Genomic DNA, 14,953 nt, shown 5'->3' with positions numbered 1-14,953 from the left:
CAAGTATAATGAGTACTAGTTAAAAACTTAGTACTCACTAGCTCTTATATAGCACTTTCATCCGTAGTGCTCAAAAGAATTTGCTGGCATGAACATTCGCTGAAAGAGAATTTTATATATTGCAGAATAAACAAAGGCGAAGAATTAGGAATTCATATCATGACCCTCTGCATTGGAATCTTGTTTCTAAGCTTACCCAATCAGGGAACAGAAACATACTAACCATTTAATCACCTAAGGACCCAGTCAAATACTTTGCATTTAAAAGCCTGAATATTCAGAACGAACTGTTTGTGAGTGACATACAGAAATGATTCAGTGAATGATTTTAATCTGCAGATAAACTTGCAAAAATCATGATCAGTTCACCAACAAAAAATTATCCATTACAAAATATTCCCCCAGTGCACTTTAGAACAGAAAGCAGCTTAGTATTACAATCACTATAGTAAAAATCCAGCAGGAAGGCAACACAGGAGAAATGGAAAGCGTCTCAGGTATGCCCCAGGGTTATATCTGCCATTACCAGAGGCTACAAACTCGGCCAACGTGCATGAGCTGAGAAGTGAACAAAATATTCAAGGGTAAAAGGGCTTATGCTATAAAGTAGCAGAGCCTACAAAGCCTGAGAATGAATGAAAGATTAAGATAAACAACTTTTTTCCTGGTACATAAAGGAACAAAAGGTCAGTAATGTAGACAGAAGGGCCTTTGAGAAATCACATGGGTAATTTATTGACAAAAGAGGTAGACACTGAATTGCTAAAACAATTACATTATTCTCTTTTTGCCTGGGTGTTTAGAGGGAGGCTCGATGGCAGATACAGACATAAATTTCCCAGGGGAAACATTAAAAAAAAAACAACACCTGCAAAATATAAAGATTGTGCTAGAACAAGTAATCAGGAAATTGGAAGATATGAAAAGAAACAAAACTTCAGGGTGAGAGGGGCTGCAGTCCAGGATGATATAAGCAGCAGCAAATGAGAGAGCAAAACTGTGATGAGGTGGCCCCCTCTGCTGTTGCATTCTTCTCTCTGCAGAGTCTTATCAAATTAGATTTTTCAAAGACTAACTCTATTGAATCATCAACTTTGGGAGGGTGGACCAAATAAATAATATTGTATTCATAGTTGAGAAGGCCTTGAACCTGCTGTAAATCAGATGAGTTGATGTGAAAAACAATAGGACCATATCCTCAGTTGATGTAAATCAGTTTAGTTCTATTTACTTCAACAGAGCTACAATAACTTATACCAGCTGAGGAGCCAGCCCAAAAAGAGTGAAAGGTCATAAGGTTAGATATATAGACAAATGCCTCATTGGAAAGCAGTGCATTAGAAGAACCAAACCTATAAAGCAGCCAGGGAAGCTCTGAATAAAAGAAAAGCTTTAAAGGACAAACAGGCAGGCCTGTCTAAGTAACGTTTCAACTTTTTAACTTTGTCATACAAATTAGAGCCTTATGGGAAAAGCTCATACCACTACTGAAGTAAATGGAGGAATACTGATTTACATCAGCTAAGGATATTGTCCTCTAAGCGAGATTTGAGTTGACTATTATACTGTAGTAACAAGCCGGCATGCATTACCTACCAGTGAGGCATTTTAAAAGTTTGCAATTTTAAGCCAGGTGCTGTCATCTTTACTCTCAGTAACACCTTACTCCAGAAAGTAGTGCCACCAAAATTGATAAGACAACCTGTTGCAATAAGGTATTACTCAATGGGAGGAAAGGTAGCAGAATCTGGTCCTTAGACAGGGGAGTCCTTTATTATGATGCATTATTTATTTTATAATAGCTCCAACATTGTACTAGCCATTGTACATACACATGGTCAGAGTCCTTGCCACAAAGAGCTTAGTTCCTCACTCTGTTTGGAATGTATCACTATCTTCATCTTACAGATAGGAAATTGAAGTAGAGAGGGATTCAAGGGCCATAGTCAAGGTCACAAAGAAAACACATGGCAGAGCTAAGAACTGAAACCAGTGGTCCTGAGTTGAGAGCCTTAACCACAAGACCCTCCTTCCTACCTAGATGACAATTACTAGTCACTAGGTAAAATCAAGGACCCAATACTATGGATCTATCAACTGCCCATACAGTACATTTGGAGAAATGAGTTATGTGATTTACAATAGGTGAACATTTTCATTATAACCAAGTAGCAGATGGAGAAACCATGCAAGACCAGGGTTAAAGGAATGGCTTTTTAATTAAAAAATAAAACAAACATTAGTAGTGTGCGCCCCGTTATCTCCATGACACACAGAATAGATGTGATTATTAATAAACAACCTGTTGCCATATCGGTTTAGGTTGTGATCTCAATTAGGTAACAAGAAGAGCTAGCAGTATTTGGATCACCAGGAAAATCTTGGGCTGTGACAGGAATGGATACTGGTGATGAAAGAGACCATCAAATGTACCAAGACCTGAGTATTACAGGCTCAACTCACCAATTATGCAATACCACTCATAGCCTATGGGATACATTATGATTTTGCCCAACATTCCTCCTCATTATTTAGTACCTGACCTTAATGAAGTCCTCTAAAAAAAGTGATTATACTTGCACTATAAATACAGCTAATGGATGAAAGATCACACACATACCTGTTGAAATGCCGAGATGTCAAGCAGATCAACACTCTTGAATGCTTGGAGGAACATGGGAAGATTTTCAAGGACATGTTCGCCTTTTTTTAAAAGGGAGCTGATGCTAATGACCACTTCCAACAAGGCATTCAGTACCTTGTTGACCTCAGAGGGTATCATGATCTTGCAGAAAAGAAAAGAATGAGACTCAATTAATTTAAAATCCACCCTATTCATACAATATTGAGTTTATAAATTCCTCAGCCTCTCTTGCATTGCTTAAAAAAGCTCCAGCAAACACTTCCCTCCCTCCCCCCACCCAAATGCTCTCTCTGTGCCCTCACATTGGCTGTGGCAGGAATGGGTACTGATGATGAAAGAGATCACAGTCTCCTCACAATTTTCTAAGGACTCTGCACTTTGTCTAAATAAAGTGAGATAAGGTGGGCAAGGTAATGTCTTTTTATTGGACCAAATTCTGTTGGTGAGAGAGACATACAACAACTATAAAAAGTGTTCTATTGTTAGAATCCCTTAAGTTTAAATTTGAAATATACAGAGCATGTTTCTGCTATCTAGATACACAGCTCTGTCTCTCTTGTCCTACTCAGGGCTGATTCCAGGTGAAACTCTAGCCCCCTTTGATGCCAATGGAAGAACTCTCATTGACCTCAATGGGGCCAAGATTTCACAGTGAATTTATTACAGAAGTTTAACATTTAACATTTTAAAAAAAAATCACAACCTATTCACTTAGCTGAGATGCCAATTCAGTAGGTTTTAAAGACCTGTTGAATTGTTATTTCCTAGTCTGCAGGTTCTTCCCTGTCCTTCCTTCACTTTCCTCATAGTTATTGTCTCATAGCTAGAACACTCAGTTTTATATATTTCATCTCTTATTTGGATCTAAATGCAATTTGTCTTCTGCTTTTACCAATGAAGATATTAGTATGTGTGTGAGGGGGATATGTTTGTATAGGTCACTCTGATGTTATGTTAATGTAAAATTGGTTTTAATAAGGTTAGCTGTTCAAGGGAGACAATAAAAATTGTGTTTTTCCACTGTTTTACATTCCCTATTTCCTTCCTCCACCCATATTTTACTAGTGCATTTTCTATTATGGAAATCTACGCTCTGTACGTTTATCAGCTTTTTGGATTTCATCCTCTTTTGCATACGTTTTTTAAATAACAAACATTCTGAAACATGTTTTATTAAATCAAAACAATTAGCCAATTAAGTCAGAAAAAGTCCCATAAACAAATGAGGAGTAGTTGATGGAAACAGTCAAGTGAACAATGCAACTCTGTACTAGGAATTTATTAAAATCAACAAGGCTCAGTGAAAGAGCCATTAGGAATGTCACTGTTTTGTTCAGGTTGACCTATTTTTCAAGAAGCGACTCAAAGCTCCTCTCCTCATCTTAGTTATGTATACATTCTAGGAACACTTCAGTCTGGTGTTTTCAGGAGACTGGTCTGTTTATTACAAATCCGTTGTCATAGTCATCAGTTTAACTATACATGTGTGGCATCGGAAACAAGGACCTCTGGCTTCAAAAACAAATGTTTCTCTCATTTTGAGCTCAAGTATATACCCTTCAACTAGCAGAAATAGGTTTGGCCTTTTCTCATTCTGGAGATCAGCTACCACAAAGAAGTAGAATGCACGCACACTAGACACCACATATCCCCCCCCCCCCCAACATAGGATAATTTTGTTCATAACTGTGTCATCTCAAAACAATAAATCCAGATTTGTTCCTGGTTAACCACGCACAAAGGTAGTCACAGAGGCAACTCAGTTTCAGCAGCAAATGCTTGGTCCCCCTTCATAATGCAGAAAGCTGTGTACAATGGCAACACTATAATTTTCCTACCACATACAAGCCTTTAACTTCCTAACTTCATCAGTAATCCCCAAAGGCCCAGTCTACATGGGCAAAAATTTGCGTTTTTCAATTGAGTTATATTCATTCAGCTGAACCCATCTCCTCTTAACACCCATTAAAATCACATGAGCTGGTCCTGTGGTAGCCACTCAAATGATTTAGAAGTTTAAAATTCTGTTAACATGGACATTAAGAGGTAGGGAGCAGAATAAAGTCAAGCTAACTGGAGTGAGCTAACTAATGTGATAAACACAGCTACCATGTGGACAGACCCAAAGCGAGGAGTTTTCTGGACTTGCAGATTCTCTACTACAAGAAGAGAGACTTACAGGTTGAGATAAATTTATTCTTCTTTTGTACACAGGAAATGCATTAGTCAGGAAACAAACTAGTGGATATTAGCAAGCACCCTAGAAACCAGGGAAGGAGAGCAAGAAAGGAAAATGTTAAGAAAAGAGAAGGCAAGGAAGGAAGGAAGCCTGTGACCCAGACATTTTTGCCACATTCATTATCCCAGGTCTCAGTGCACAAGCCAGATTGTTGTGAGGAGGAACAAAAGGATTCCAAGCCCAGAAGTCCCAGCCTTAAAGAGGCAGAGTGCCACAGTGAGCTGCCTCTGGGTTGTGGCATAACTCTCAAAAGCAACAAAAAAGTATCCAGCTCAGTTTCCTGTACAAGTGCAAGTAAACATTGTCACCCCGCAGTCTGTCTCTGAACTAACATGACCCTTACATATGAGAACCATCTGTTGCAGACATTAGACCACAACCCATGCTATTCTTATCTTGAAGAGATGAGCTATTGTAACATCAAAGGCATATGGAGTAAAAATTTTCAAAAGCACCCAAGTGATTTTGGGTATGTCTACACAAACCACAGCAGTAACCCTCCAAGCTCGGGTCAACAGACTCAGGCTCACACTGCTGTGCTAAAAATAGCTGTGCAGACAGCACTTTTAAGTTGCAGCTCAGATCCTGAAGCCCACCACCTTCCCTTGACTTCAGACCCCAAGTTCTAGCCTGAGACACATCTACTCAACTGTTTTTGGTGCACTAGCATGAGCCTCACAAGACAGAGTCTTGTCAACCTGAGCTCACAGGCTCACTGTGAGACATTCCCTTAGGAGCTTAAGTCCCATTGGAGCTTTGGAGCCTATGTTCTATTAAAACTTAGACTTTTAAGTGACTTAGATGCTTTTGAAAATTTGGACCATGGTACAATCTTACTGCTCCCAGATGATTCTGGGTCATATTGTCCTCAACCACAGCGTTTGGTGCGAAAAAGAATTTGGATATGTTCACTTATCTTTTTAGTCACCATATTTGTACAGCAAAAAAGTTATCCCAGTGCTGTTATGCATTGAAGGTGGTGGCTCTGTATTTGTGTAACCCAGCCCAGAATGATTATATTCAGCCCATGCACATAGTTACTGCTACAAATTCCATAACATAGAGAACATTTTTACTTCTAAAACAGAGGCTTTGGAAAATATAAAGCTCCAAAGCCTAGCAAAGCCAATAAAATACTTACATGTGCACTGTGGCCTTAGATAAGTGACTTGGTAAAAGTAGTATTGGGGTTTACATATTTATTCTCTCTCAAAGGATGCCACATGAGATTTGCTCAATTTACAAGTCAAAAGAGGACTAATTCTAACTTCCAGCACTACAGACTTAGCCAAAGATCTGAAAATTGAGTGTGTTTTTATAGCCTCCTAAAGGCTCTCCAAAGTTTCTGTTATTAGCATTTAGCTGACAATTTTATTGGCGATGCAGGAGACTGAACATAATCAAATAACACTCCTGTGGCAGCTATAGCAAATGCTCACATAGAAAACTAATACTGGCAAAGGATTTATGCATTCTTAGCTTCATCCAATTACCAACAGGAGTCAGAACATTCTGGCGAGCCAGCTCTCCAAGAACCATCACAACACAGTTTGGGAACTTTGTTAGTGCTAAACAAGCAAGCCTGAGCAACAAATCAGCTCCAATCTGTTGCCCGAACTGCAAACTGCTAGATCGTGCAGTGCTAGTTATAGAGCTGTCTTTTGGGTGAGATAAAGATCATGGATCCCTTGGGTATCTAACAGTTCCATGACACGTTTTGCAATATTTGGGGGTATCTGATCTGGTATCTTGGCTAATCTCCAAGCAGATAAACTTGCATATCCACACTAACTCCATAGTATCAATAGAACAAGCTGTTCTTTACCTCCATTCTTAAACTGTTATGAATCATGTCCAGGATTAGAACTTGGGGTTCCCTGATTTCCATTTCTGTGTTTAAACCCACACCCTTCATAAGGAGCCACAGAAGCAGAGTTGCCTATGAAACTAGGGAGAAAACCCAGCCTGAGATCTCAGTCCTTCCACCCTCTTTTGCATTGGTGTGAGAAATGAGAGAAAAAAACATAGGGAGCTCCCTAAATCTTCCTTCCCCACCCCCACAAACAGCAGGGCAGGATCCATCTTCAGGGTCTGGAATGAACTCCCATTGACTTCAGTGAAATCTGGAGCAGGCCCTTAACATACAGGAGTACATCCTGCTGCAGATCTACTGGTTCCACAATGCTAAGTGAGGGCACAGGAACTTCATGAAGGGCAGTGTTTGGGTTCTACTGGGATAAACATCTAGGACAACAAAATATATGGGGCAGAATTATGATCAGTAATTGGGTTACTTATCCATCTAGCTCCAAAATGTTCAGGAAGTAAATACTTGCTCCTTTTACCTTGTAAATTATATTACGCAAGTTCAGGTTCTGGGTAATCAGTACAATCACGGTATATAAGTCCAGCGCTGGGAGAGAACAAAGTTCCTTCACTGCCAGAGAAGTTTTGCCATTTTCAGGAAGTGTCAGCAAGAGACTAAGCATTTCCGTGTCACATCTTCCAGCTAAAGCTACTGCAAGGGCACTGTAGAGAAACTGTTGTAAAGTACATGGATTAAAATTTATCCTGCCTGAAATGTATCATTTTTTAATAACAATACACTGTAAATATGTGTCTCATAACATAAATAACTGTACTTATAATAGCTGCCAATAGAACTGAAAGACAGAGTGACTTATTTGTTAAGATGACATACTTGCACTTTATACTACAGTATATGGGCATTTAAACAGATAAAATGCATTTCTCAATACTATTTATTTTCATTTCTAAAGATATTCATCATTCAGTTAATAGGCACCATTCCTTGATCTAGGCAGGCACACTTACAACACTGAAAATTCATAGAAAAAATTTCATAAATATATACTTTTTTTTGTGGAAGCACCTAAAAACCACAACAGGGACACAAAATTACTCAGGATCGTTAAGTCCAAAGCTGACTATGAAGAGTTACAAAGGGATCTTACTAACCTGGGTGACTGGGAGACAAAATGGCAGATAAAATTCAATGTTGCACATTAATGCACACTGGAAAAAATAATCCCAACTCTGTATGCAAAATGAGGGGATGTAAATTAGCTGGTACCACACATGAAAGATCTTGGAGTCATTTTGGTGAGTTCTCTGAAAACATCCACTCAATGTGCCCTGGCCATCAAGAAAGCTAACGGAACCTTAGGAATCATTAGGAAAGCGATAGATAATAAAACAGAAAATACCATACTGCTACTATATAAATCCATGGTTTGCTCACACCTTGAATACTGCATACCGTTCTAGTTGCCCCGTCTCAAAAAAGAGATATATTAGAATTCAAAAAGGTGTGGAGAAAGACAACGAAAATAGTGAGGGGTATGGAACAGCTTCCATATGAAGAAAGATTAGAAAGATTAGGACTGTTCAACTTACAAAAGAGATGACTGAGGGGGGGAAATGACAAAGCTCTAAAAAATCATGAATGGTATTAAGATCTAGGAGTCACCTGATGAAATCAATAGGCAGCAAGTTTAAAACAAAGATAAGGAAGGGCTTCTTCATTCAGCGCACAGTCAACCTGTGGAACTTGCTGCAATGGGATGTTGTGAAGGCTGGATTCGAAAGTTCATGATTGGTCCGTCAATGGCTATTAGCCAAGATGGTCAGGGACACAACCCCATACTCCGCACATCCCAAACCCTCCAACTGCCAGAAGCTGGAACTGGACCACTCCATAATTGCTCTGCTCTGTTCACTCTCTCTGAAGCATATGGCACTGGCCACTGTTGGAAGACAGGATACTGGGCTAGATAGGCCATTGGGCTGACTCAGTCTGACCATTATGTTTATGTAATGCATGTCTACACAGCACACTAAGCCTGGGTTTTGACTCAGGCTTGAGCCCAAGTCCCCCTTCCGCTCACACACAAATCTGTGACTCAGGTCAGCAAGCACTTAGGACCCAGGTCCTAGGATCCTGTTTGGGACAGGGGATTCAGAGTCCAAATGCCTCTGTGACTTGGGTCCAAGCTCTGTCATTTTGCAATGCAGATGCAGCTCAAGCAGCAGACCTGAGTCATGCGGTCTGCATAGTGCAGTAAGAATGCATTAGGATGGCTGAGACCAAGGTCCAGCAACTGTAAACCCAGGTTTACAATGCAGTGTGGACACTCAAGCTTGGGCTTTGAAACAACAAGTGCACAAGCCCAGGACTCATAGACCTGTTTTTACAATTCAGTGTAGGTACACATAAAGACCGAGAGAGCTTACACAAATATTTAGAAAATACACATCATATGAACAGACAAATACAGCAACATGAGGATAGGACAAGAAAACAATAAAAACAAATGCATTTCTTTAATTTAGTAGTGAATGGTACCATCCAGTAGTACAGAAGATGACTCATCCCTCCACAAATATAGATCAACCACAAACCTTGCCAGCCCAGACACATCTCCAAACCTCTCAGCCACCCTCCTCCTCTAATGAAAAGGAGAAAAGATAGCTCTTGTAGCGAGTTCAGAGGAGCAACAAATCCAGGGATGTGAGAGACTGAGAAGGAATAGGAGTTCCAGGGTCAAGAGGCCTTTGCTGAACATAGAGCATGAAACTCCTTGTTCACAAGGAGGGAACTGTCCCTGGAGCATCTCTGTTGATTGTATCAATGCTAGTGTCACACAGGGACACTCGGAGGGAGGTGGTCCCTCAGTAATCAGATCCCAAAGTATAGCTGGTTGAAAAATCATTGATGAAAAATGCTGTTTCGTTGAAATTATAATATATTGTGGGAAATGTGTCATTTCAACAAAAGTTTCAACAGGAAAAAGTCAAAATGGCTCATTTTGACTATTCTTTTCAATTTAGTTTATATTATATTTAAGTGTTACTGTTAAAGATATTTTACTATTGAATATACAATATCTATAATTTTATTGACTATTTCAATGTACTATACATGTAAAATAAATGGTAATTATTAACATTGACAAAGGAACAGAAGAACAGAAGCCATCTGTAATTAAAGTTAAGCTTATTGTGTGAAAGAATTCAAACTAAGAACTGTCATTCTAGTACTCAAGCTTGCTATGGACAAAACCTGCAGCTTCCTCTGATTGTGGAGCATCAGTGACATCCAGTGGCTGCTTGATTGATCTGATCAGTTTCAGTCAAGTACCAAAATATCAATTCATTTCCAACACACACACACACACAGAGGAAAGGACACCTCTAGTTATCTTCCCCCTTTATGATTCATACTGGACAAAGGAGAGTTAATGCTACTCTAAGCTTCAAGAGGGAATCGGTCACAGTCATGGGACACAGAGATAATGACATCAAAGCTCTTGGGGGAATAGCACATCAAGGGAACACTTGGGGAGAGTAGCACATCAAGGGAGCACAAGAGAGTGATCTACTCTCCTTACTACAAAACCTGAGAGCTATGGGGGGTGCAGTACAATTTCCCCATGGAGTTTATGGCTCTCCAGAATTTCCTGGTGGTAAAAGGACATTTTGTAGCTAAAAATGGGTGAAACTCCACTTAATCCAAAGGAGCTGTGCCTATTTCCAGATTTCAGAGTAGCAGAATTTGTCCCTGTCCTGCCCCCATCCCATCAAGTAAAAGTTGAAACTTTTTTGCCCATTGTAGGAGAAAATATGAAGTTAACTATCCAAGAAGGTGAAACCCTGATGTTTCCAGAAGACTTTGCAATGCCTCAGGGGTTTGGTTGCTAGTATCACAGGGTTTTCTTATTAGGTTCTTAATGCTTTATTTTGAATTTCAAAAACAAAAACTATCTTCCATATGAAAAAAATAGCAAATGAAAACATAGGAGGCCCACATACCTAACAAGTATTGTTCATTTCTACACCAGCTAAGAGAGGCTGGAAAGCATTTTTATAGGTCAATATCTTAATTTAGCATCCCACATCTCACCTCTTACCTTTGACTGTGAGAAACTGGCTTCCAAGAGAGTGTTGATAGTCTCTTCAGAAATGTTGACTAAAGAACGAAGTTCCCATGCCAGCTCAGGAACATTCTGCACACAGTCTTTGATTTTCACATCTGCAATGCAGGAAAACATGGATTGTCGATTTCTCACTACACTGCTTTAATTAGGGGTCACCAGGCAGCCCTCCATTTCCTCACAGATCTATGCTGAGGGGGCATGAAAGGGCAGAGTGCTGTTTCCAAGGCATTCTATTCTCTTTCCTACCAATCCTAAGGGATTGGAGGGATTCCTGGTTCTCAGGCAGAGATGTGGGGCAGGAGGTTTACTGCACTGAAGCATAAGCCATTCCCCACAACTGGTTTGGGAAGAAGGCACCTTAAATTACCAAAGGCAGTTTTCAATCACTTAATCTGGCTTCTCGCTCTGCAGTTTGGATCTCCCTTTCAGAATGATTCCAAGAGCATGTGATTGGGGCAGCCCTTGGTAGCCTAGTTTCCATAGAAACTATACTGACCTGGGCCCATTGGCAACAGGTGGGTCACGGTGATAGTGAGGAGGAACAGACCCCAAATGATTCATAAGACACCAATACAATGTCACCTTGGTACTTTCCCAAAGCAGCATTCTTTTTACTTTGTTATGTTTTCTCTCGTGCCTTGTGAGCAAAGGTACCAGAGTTATCTCCAAAACAGCATTGTAGTTTACGTTTGCTCCTGTAAAGAAACCACGTACTAACCATTTGGTACACTGAAGTTACTGACAAAAGCTATCACTGGATTTCCTGACAAAGGTGCCTCTAGGTTTCCAGCCAACCTGAAACGACAACACTAGTTTTAAAAGCAGCCATTTCCATCTAGTTTGCTTTACCATATGTTAAGCTTACTAAGTATAGGGCTTATCATGGAGTACTGAAGTAACATTAATTAAGCAAAAGGTAAATTCTAAGGGCCAGATTAGTCCTGGTGCTTGTACATGTGAGTTGTTATAGATGGAGAGTGGGTCAGCGAGCCTTCCTACTATGCATACACACTGCCTGGGCAGGGATAATCACACTCCTTCCCATGGGTGAGTTATGAGAGGAAATGATTCATGAGATTCTACATTATTAAGCTGTCTGAAAATAAACCAGACGAAAAAGCACTGGTCTAGCAGTTTCTCACCTCCATGACTTTCAGTAAACGGACTAAAAAAAAATAGGCAGCATGAGTCAGTGGTCCAGAGACAGCAGCTTATGGCCACAGACTCTTCTTAATGGCACTAATGGACTTATGTCTTTCAGGTACATTTTGAAAATGTGGTCTACTGGATGGAAACTGATAGTACAGTAAAGTACGTAATAAGTGTTACCCTTCTATAGGCAACCATTTTAAAGAATCTCCAAGGTTTCCAGTAACATTTCATTAACCCTTTAGTTAACAACAGTATTTGCTACTCTCTCAGGTGGCTGCATAGAAGTACTGTATAAAGGACAGAAAACAATCTAAGATGACTTAGTGCTCAATACTATGAGATGTCACGCATGCCTGTGAGTTTTTGTGCACTCTCAACTTGAATTGACCTGAATATTTAGCACATTGCAAAAGATGCTCTGCACATCATAGGATCAGGCCTCGGAAAACTGAGGTTAGCGAAGAACCCAAAAAATGTGGATGCTTATTTGAACTGTCTAGGACAGAGGTAAAAGAAAAGACAGTTAGGAGTCAAGTCAGTAACTATTGTTGCAGTATTGTTGATACCACTAATGACTACACAATAACATTTTTTTTGTTTGAAAACTTCCAGCATGTTTTGATAAACAGGGACTTTGATCATCATGGATCAGTGGTACATATTGCTGTTCAGATATCTGACCAATCTCCAATTAATCAGGACCTTAGATTGTCAACCAAATATTAGGTGAGCAGAGGTTATACTGTAATTGTGCAAACTTTTCATGAATATGTATGAAACTATATCACTATGACAAATAAAAATAATGCACAGCAGAACAACATGACAGTGAAAAGTAAAGGCTTTACATTTGCATGTGTTTCTGGATATTCTCTAAGGTGAGTTGACATTCACAGCTGCTGTAGGTGATATTTTCTAATGCGCTCTGGAAGCCCTCCAAGGTACTGGACATCTTCCTGTTTACATATAAAAGGTTCCCACAGTCCCCTTCATTGGAAACTGACCACATTGTTTCAATATCCTGCAAAAGATGGTATTCATAGTTAAATTTATGTGCTGTGTATTTATTTACTTGAAAGAACAGGCCTAAACTGTTAAATGTTGTGTACTTTCTGATTAACTTCATTTAAAAATAAACAAAAATCAAAAAGAGGATAGATAGCAATGATTTATTAAACACCTGCAGACATGTGCCCCCCCTTGCATCATGTACTGTTCTCTCCGTTTATCCTTTTATCTAACTATTCTCTGTCAAGCCAGAACATTTCTTTTTGGCATTTTGTACGTGCGCTTTGTGTAGGTGGGTGAACGATGTTATAGAGACGGAGAGAGAAAGAAAAATCAAGAGATACATGGTCTCTGAGCAAAATTCTACTCTCAGAGTATGTCTACACCAGTGGTTCTCAAAGCCGGTCCTCCGCTTGTTCAGGGAAAGCCCCTGCGGGCCAAGCTGGTTTGATTACGTGCCACATCTTCAGGTTCAGTCGATTGCGGCTCCTACTGGCTGCTGTTCACTGCTCCAGGCCAATGGGGGCTGTGGGAAGGGCGGCCAGCACATCCCTCGGCTTGTGCCGCTTCCCGTGGGCCCCCATTGGCCTGGAGAGGGGAACCATGGCCAGTGGGAGCAGTGATCAGCCGATCCTGTGGACGCAGCAGATAAACAAACCGGCCCAGCCCTCCAGGGTATTTCTCTGAACAAGCTGTGGACCAGCTTTGAGAATCACTGGTCTACACTATCTGCCAGATCGGTGGGTAGCGATCAATTCAGTGGGGATAGATTTATTGTGTCTAGTCTAGATGTGATTCATTGACCCCCAAGCCATCTCCCGTTGACTCCTGTACTCCACTGCCGAAAAAGGAGCAGATGGAGTTGACGGGGGAGCGGCAGCAGTCGACTCACCACGGTGAAGACACAACGGTAAGTTGATCTAAGTACGTCAACTTCAGCTACGTTATTCACGTAGCTGAAGTTGCGTAACTTAGATTGTTTTCCCACCCACCCACCCCACAGTGTAGACCAGGGCTCAGATTTGCTAGATGGCTCTCAAAGCTGTCTACTCTCCTTACATACTCAGAACTCCCACTTACATCAACAAGAGCTCTGAGTACAAAATATCAGAGCAAAGAGCCAAAAGCGAGGAAAGGAGAACTTTCTAGTACAAAGGTAAATTTAATATTTTGGTGGTCTCTGATGATTTGGTTCTCCTCTGGCTGAAGTCAATGGAAAAACTCTCATTGACTTCAGCGGAGCAAGACTGAACACAGAACGGGGCTCTAAATGCTACATTGTTGGTCTTCTGTTTATGACTTTTGCCAAATTTCAGAACCGTTGTAGATACACAGATCAATTCCTCTTGGCGAGAACAGTTAATATATACTCTGGATATTATTTTAGCCCAGATGTTTCTGGTTGGGGAATTGATTTGTATTTTGTTTGGATTTTACCCTTGTCCTTGTACATTTTTAGTGCTGTGAAAGCATCTTCAATACTGGAATATAAAGCAAGAAAAATAGCAATTGCTGTTTGGTACCCAATGGCAATCAAGTTATTCTGTTTATGGCTTTCAACACTTGTCAGCATATATTATGTGATTCCCTCTGGGTATCATTATCAAGTGTGGCATAAAAACATCCCTTAAAAACCCTGATTATACACAAGCATAGTGATTGATTTTTCATGCAGCAGGGAAAAAAAGAAGCAAAATAGTTATGGAGTAATTTTCCAGTGTGACATTTAAAGCATGACAAAAGGATGTTGGCAGGATTAGAACTCCATCACACCTGATACTGCTCATGAACCAAATTGATTCCTTCAATGGCAGAAAGGAGGAAATGCCTTGTTAGGCTATCCTTACAGCTTGTAAAAGCACAGAGAAGGTTGCTGATGAGAGTAGGGTTGTCTGTAAAAGAAAACACACAGGTTGAATCAGTGAAAAATATCACCCTAAACACGATTCCCTA

General features: G+C 40.2%; 1 protein-coding gene across 1 annotated transcript in view; it reads right to left on the bottom strand.

Moving 5' to 3' along the window:
* ABCA13 (ATP binding cassette subfamily A member 13) overlaps positions 1 to 14,953 on the bottom strand; it is a 294,970-nt gene that overhangs the window by 200,855 nt on the left and 79,162 nt on the right. Inside the window, exons 20-25 of the mRNA XM_050937636.1 lie at positions 14,774 to 14,892; positions 12,841 to 13,013; positions 11,559 to 11,635; positions 10,814 to 10,935; positions 7,229 to 7,423; positions 2,621 to 2,785 (exon numbers count right to left, since the gene is read on the bottom strand). Of these exons, the coding sequence (XP_050793593.1) occupies positions 2,621 to 2,785; positions 7,229 to 7,423; positions 10,814 to 10,935; positions 11,559 to 11,635; positions 12,841 to 13,013; positions 14,774 to 14,892 (851 nt within the window). The remainder of the gene's footprint in view (positions 1 to 2,620; positions 2,786 to 7,228; positions 7,424 to 10,813; positions 10,936 to 11,558; positions 11,636 to 12,840; positions 13,014 to 14,773; positions 14,893 to 14,953) is intronic.

This window comes from Gopherus flavomarginatus, chromosome 2 (genome assembly GCF_025201925.1).
Source record: "Gopherus flavomarginatus isolate rGopFla2 chromosome 2, rGopFla2.mat.asm, whole genome shotgun sequence".
NCBI classification, from domain to species: Eukaryota; Metazoa; Chordata; order Testudines; family Testudinidae; genus Gopherus; species Gopherus flavomarginatus.
Note: the sequence above shows the minus strand (reverse complement) of the source record. Positions and strands in the feature narration are given on the sequence as shown.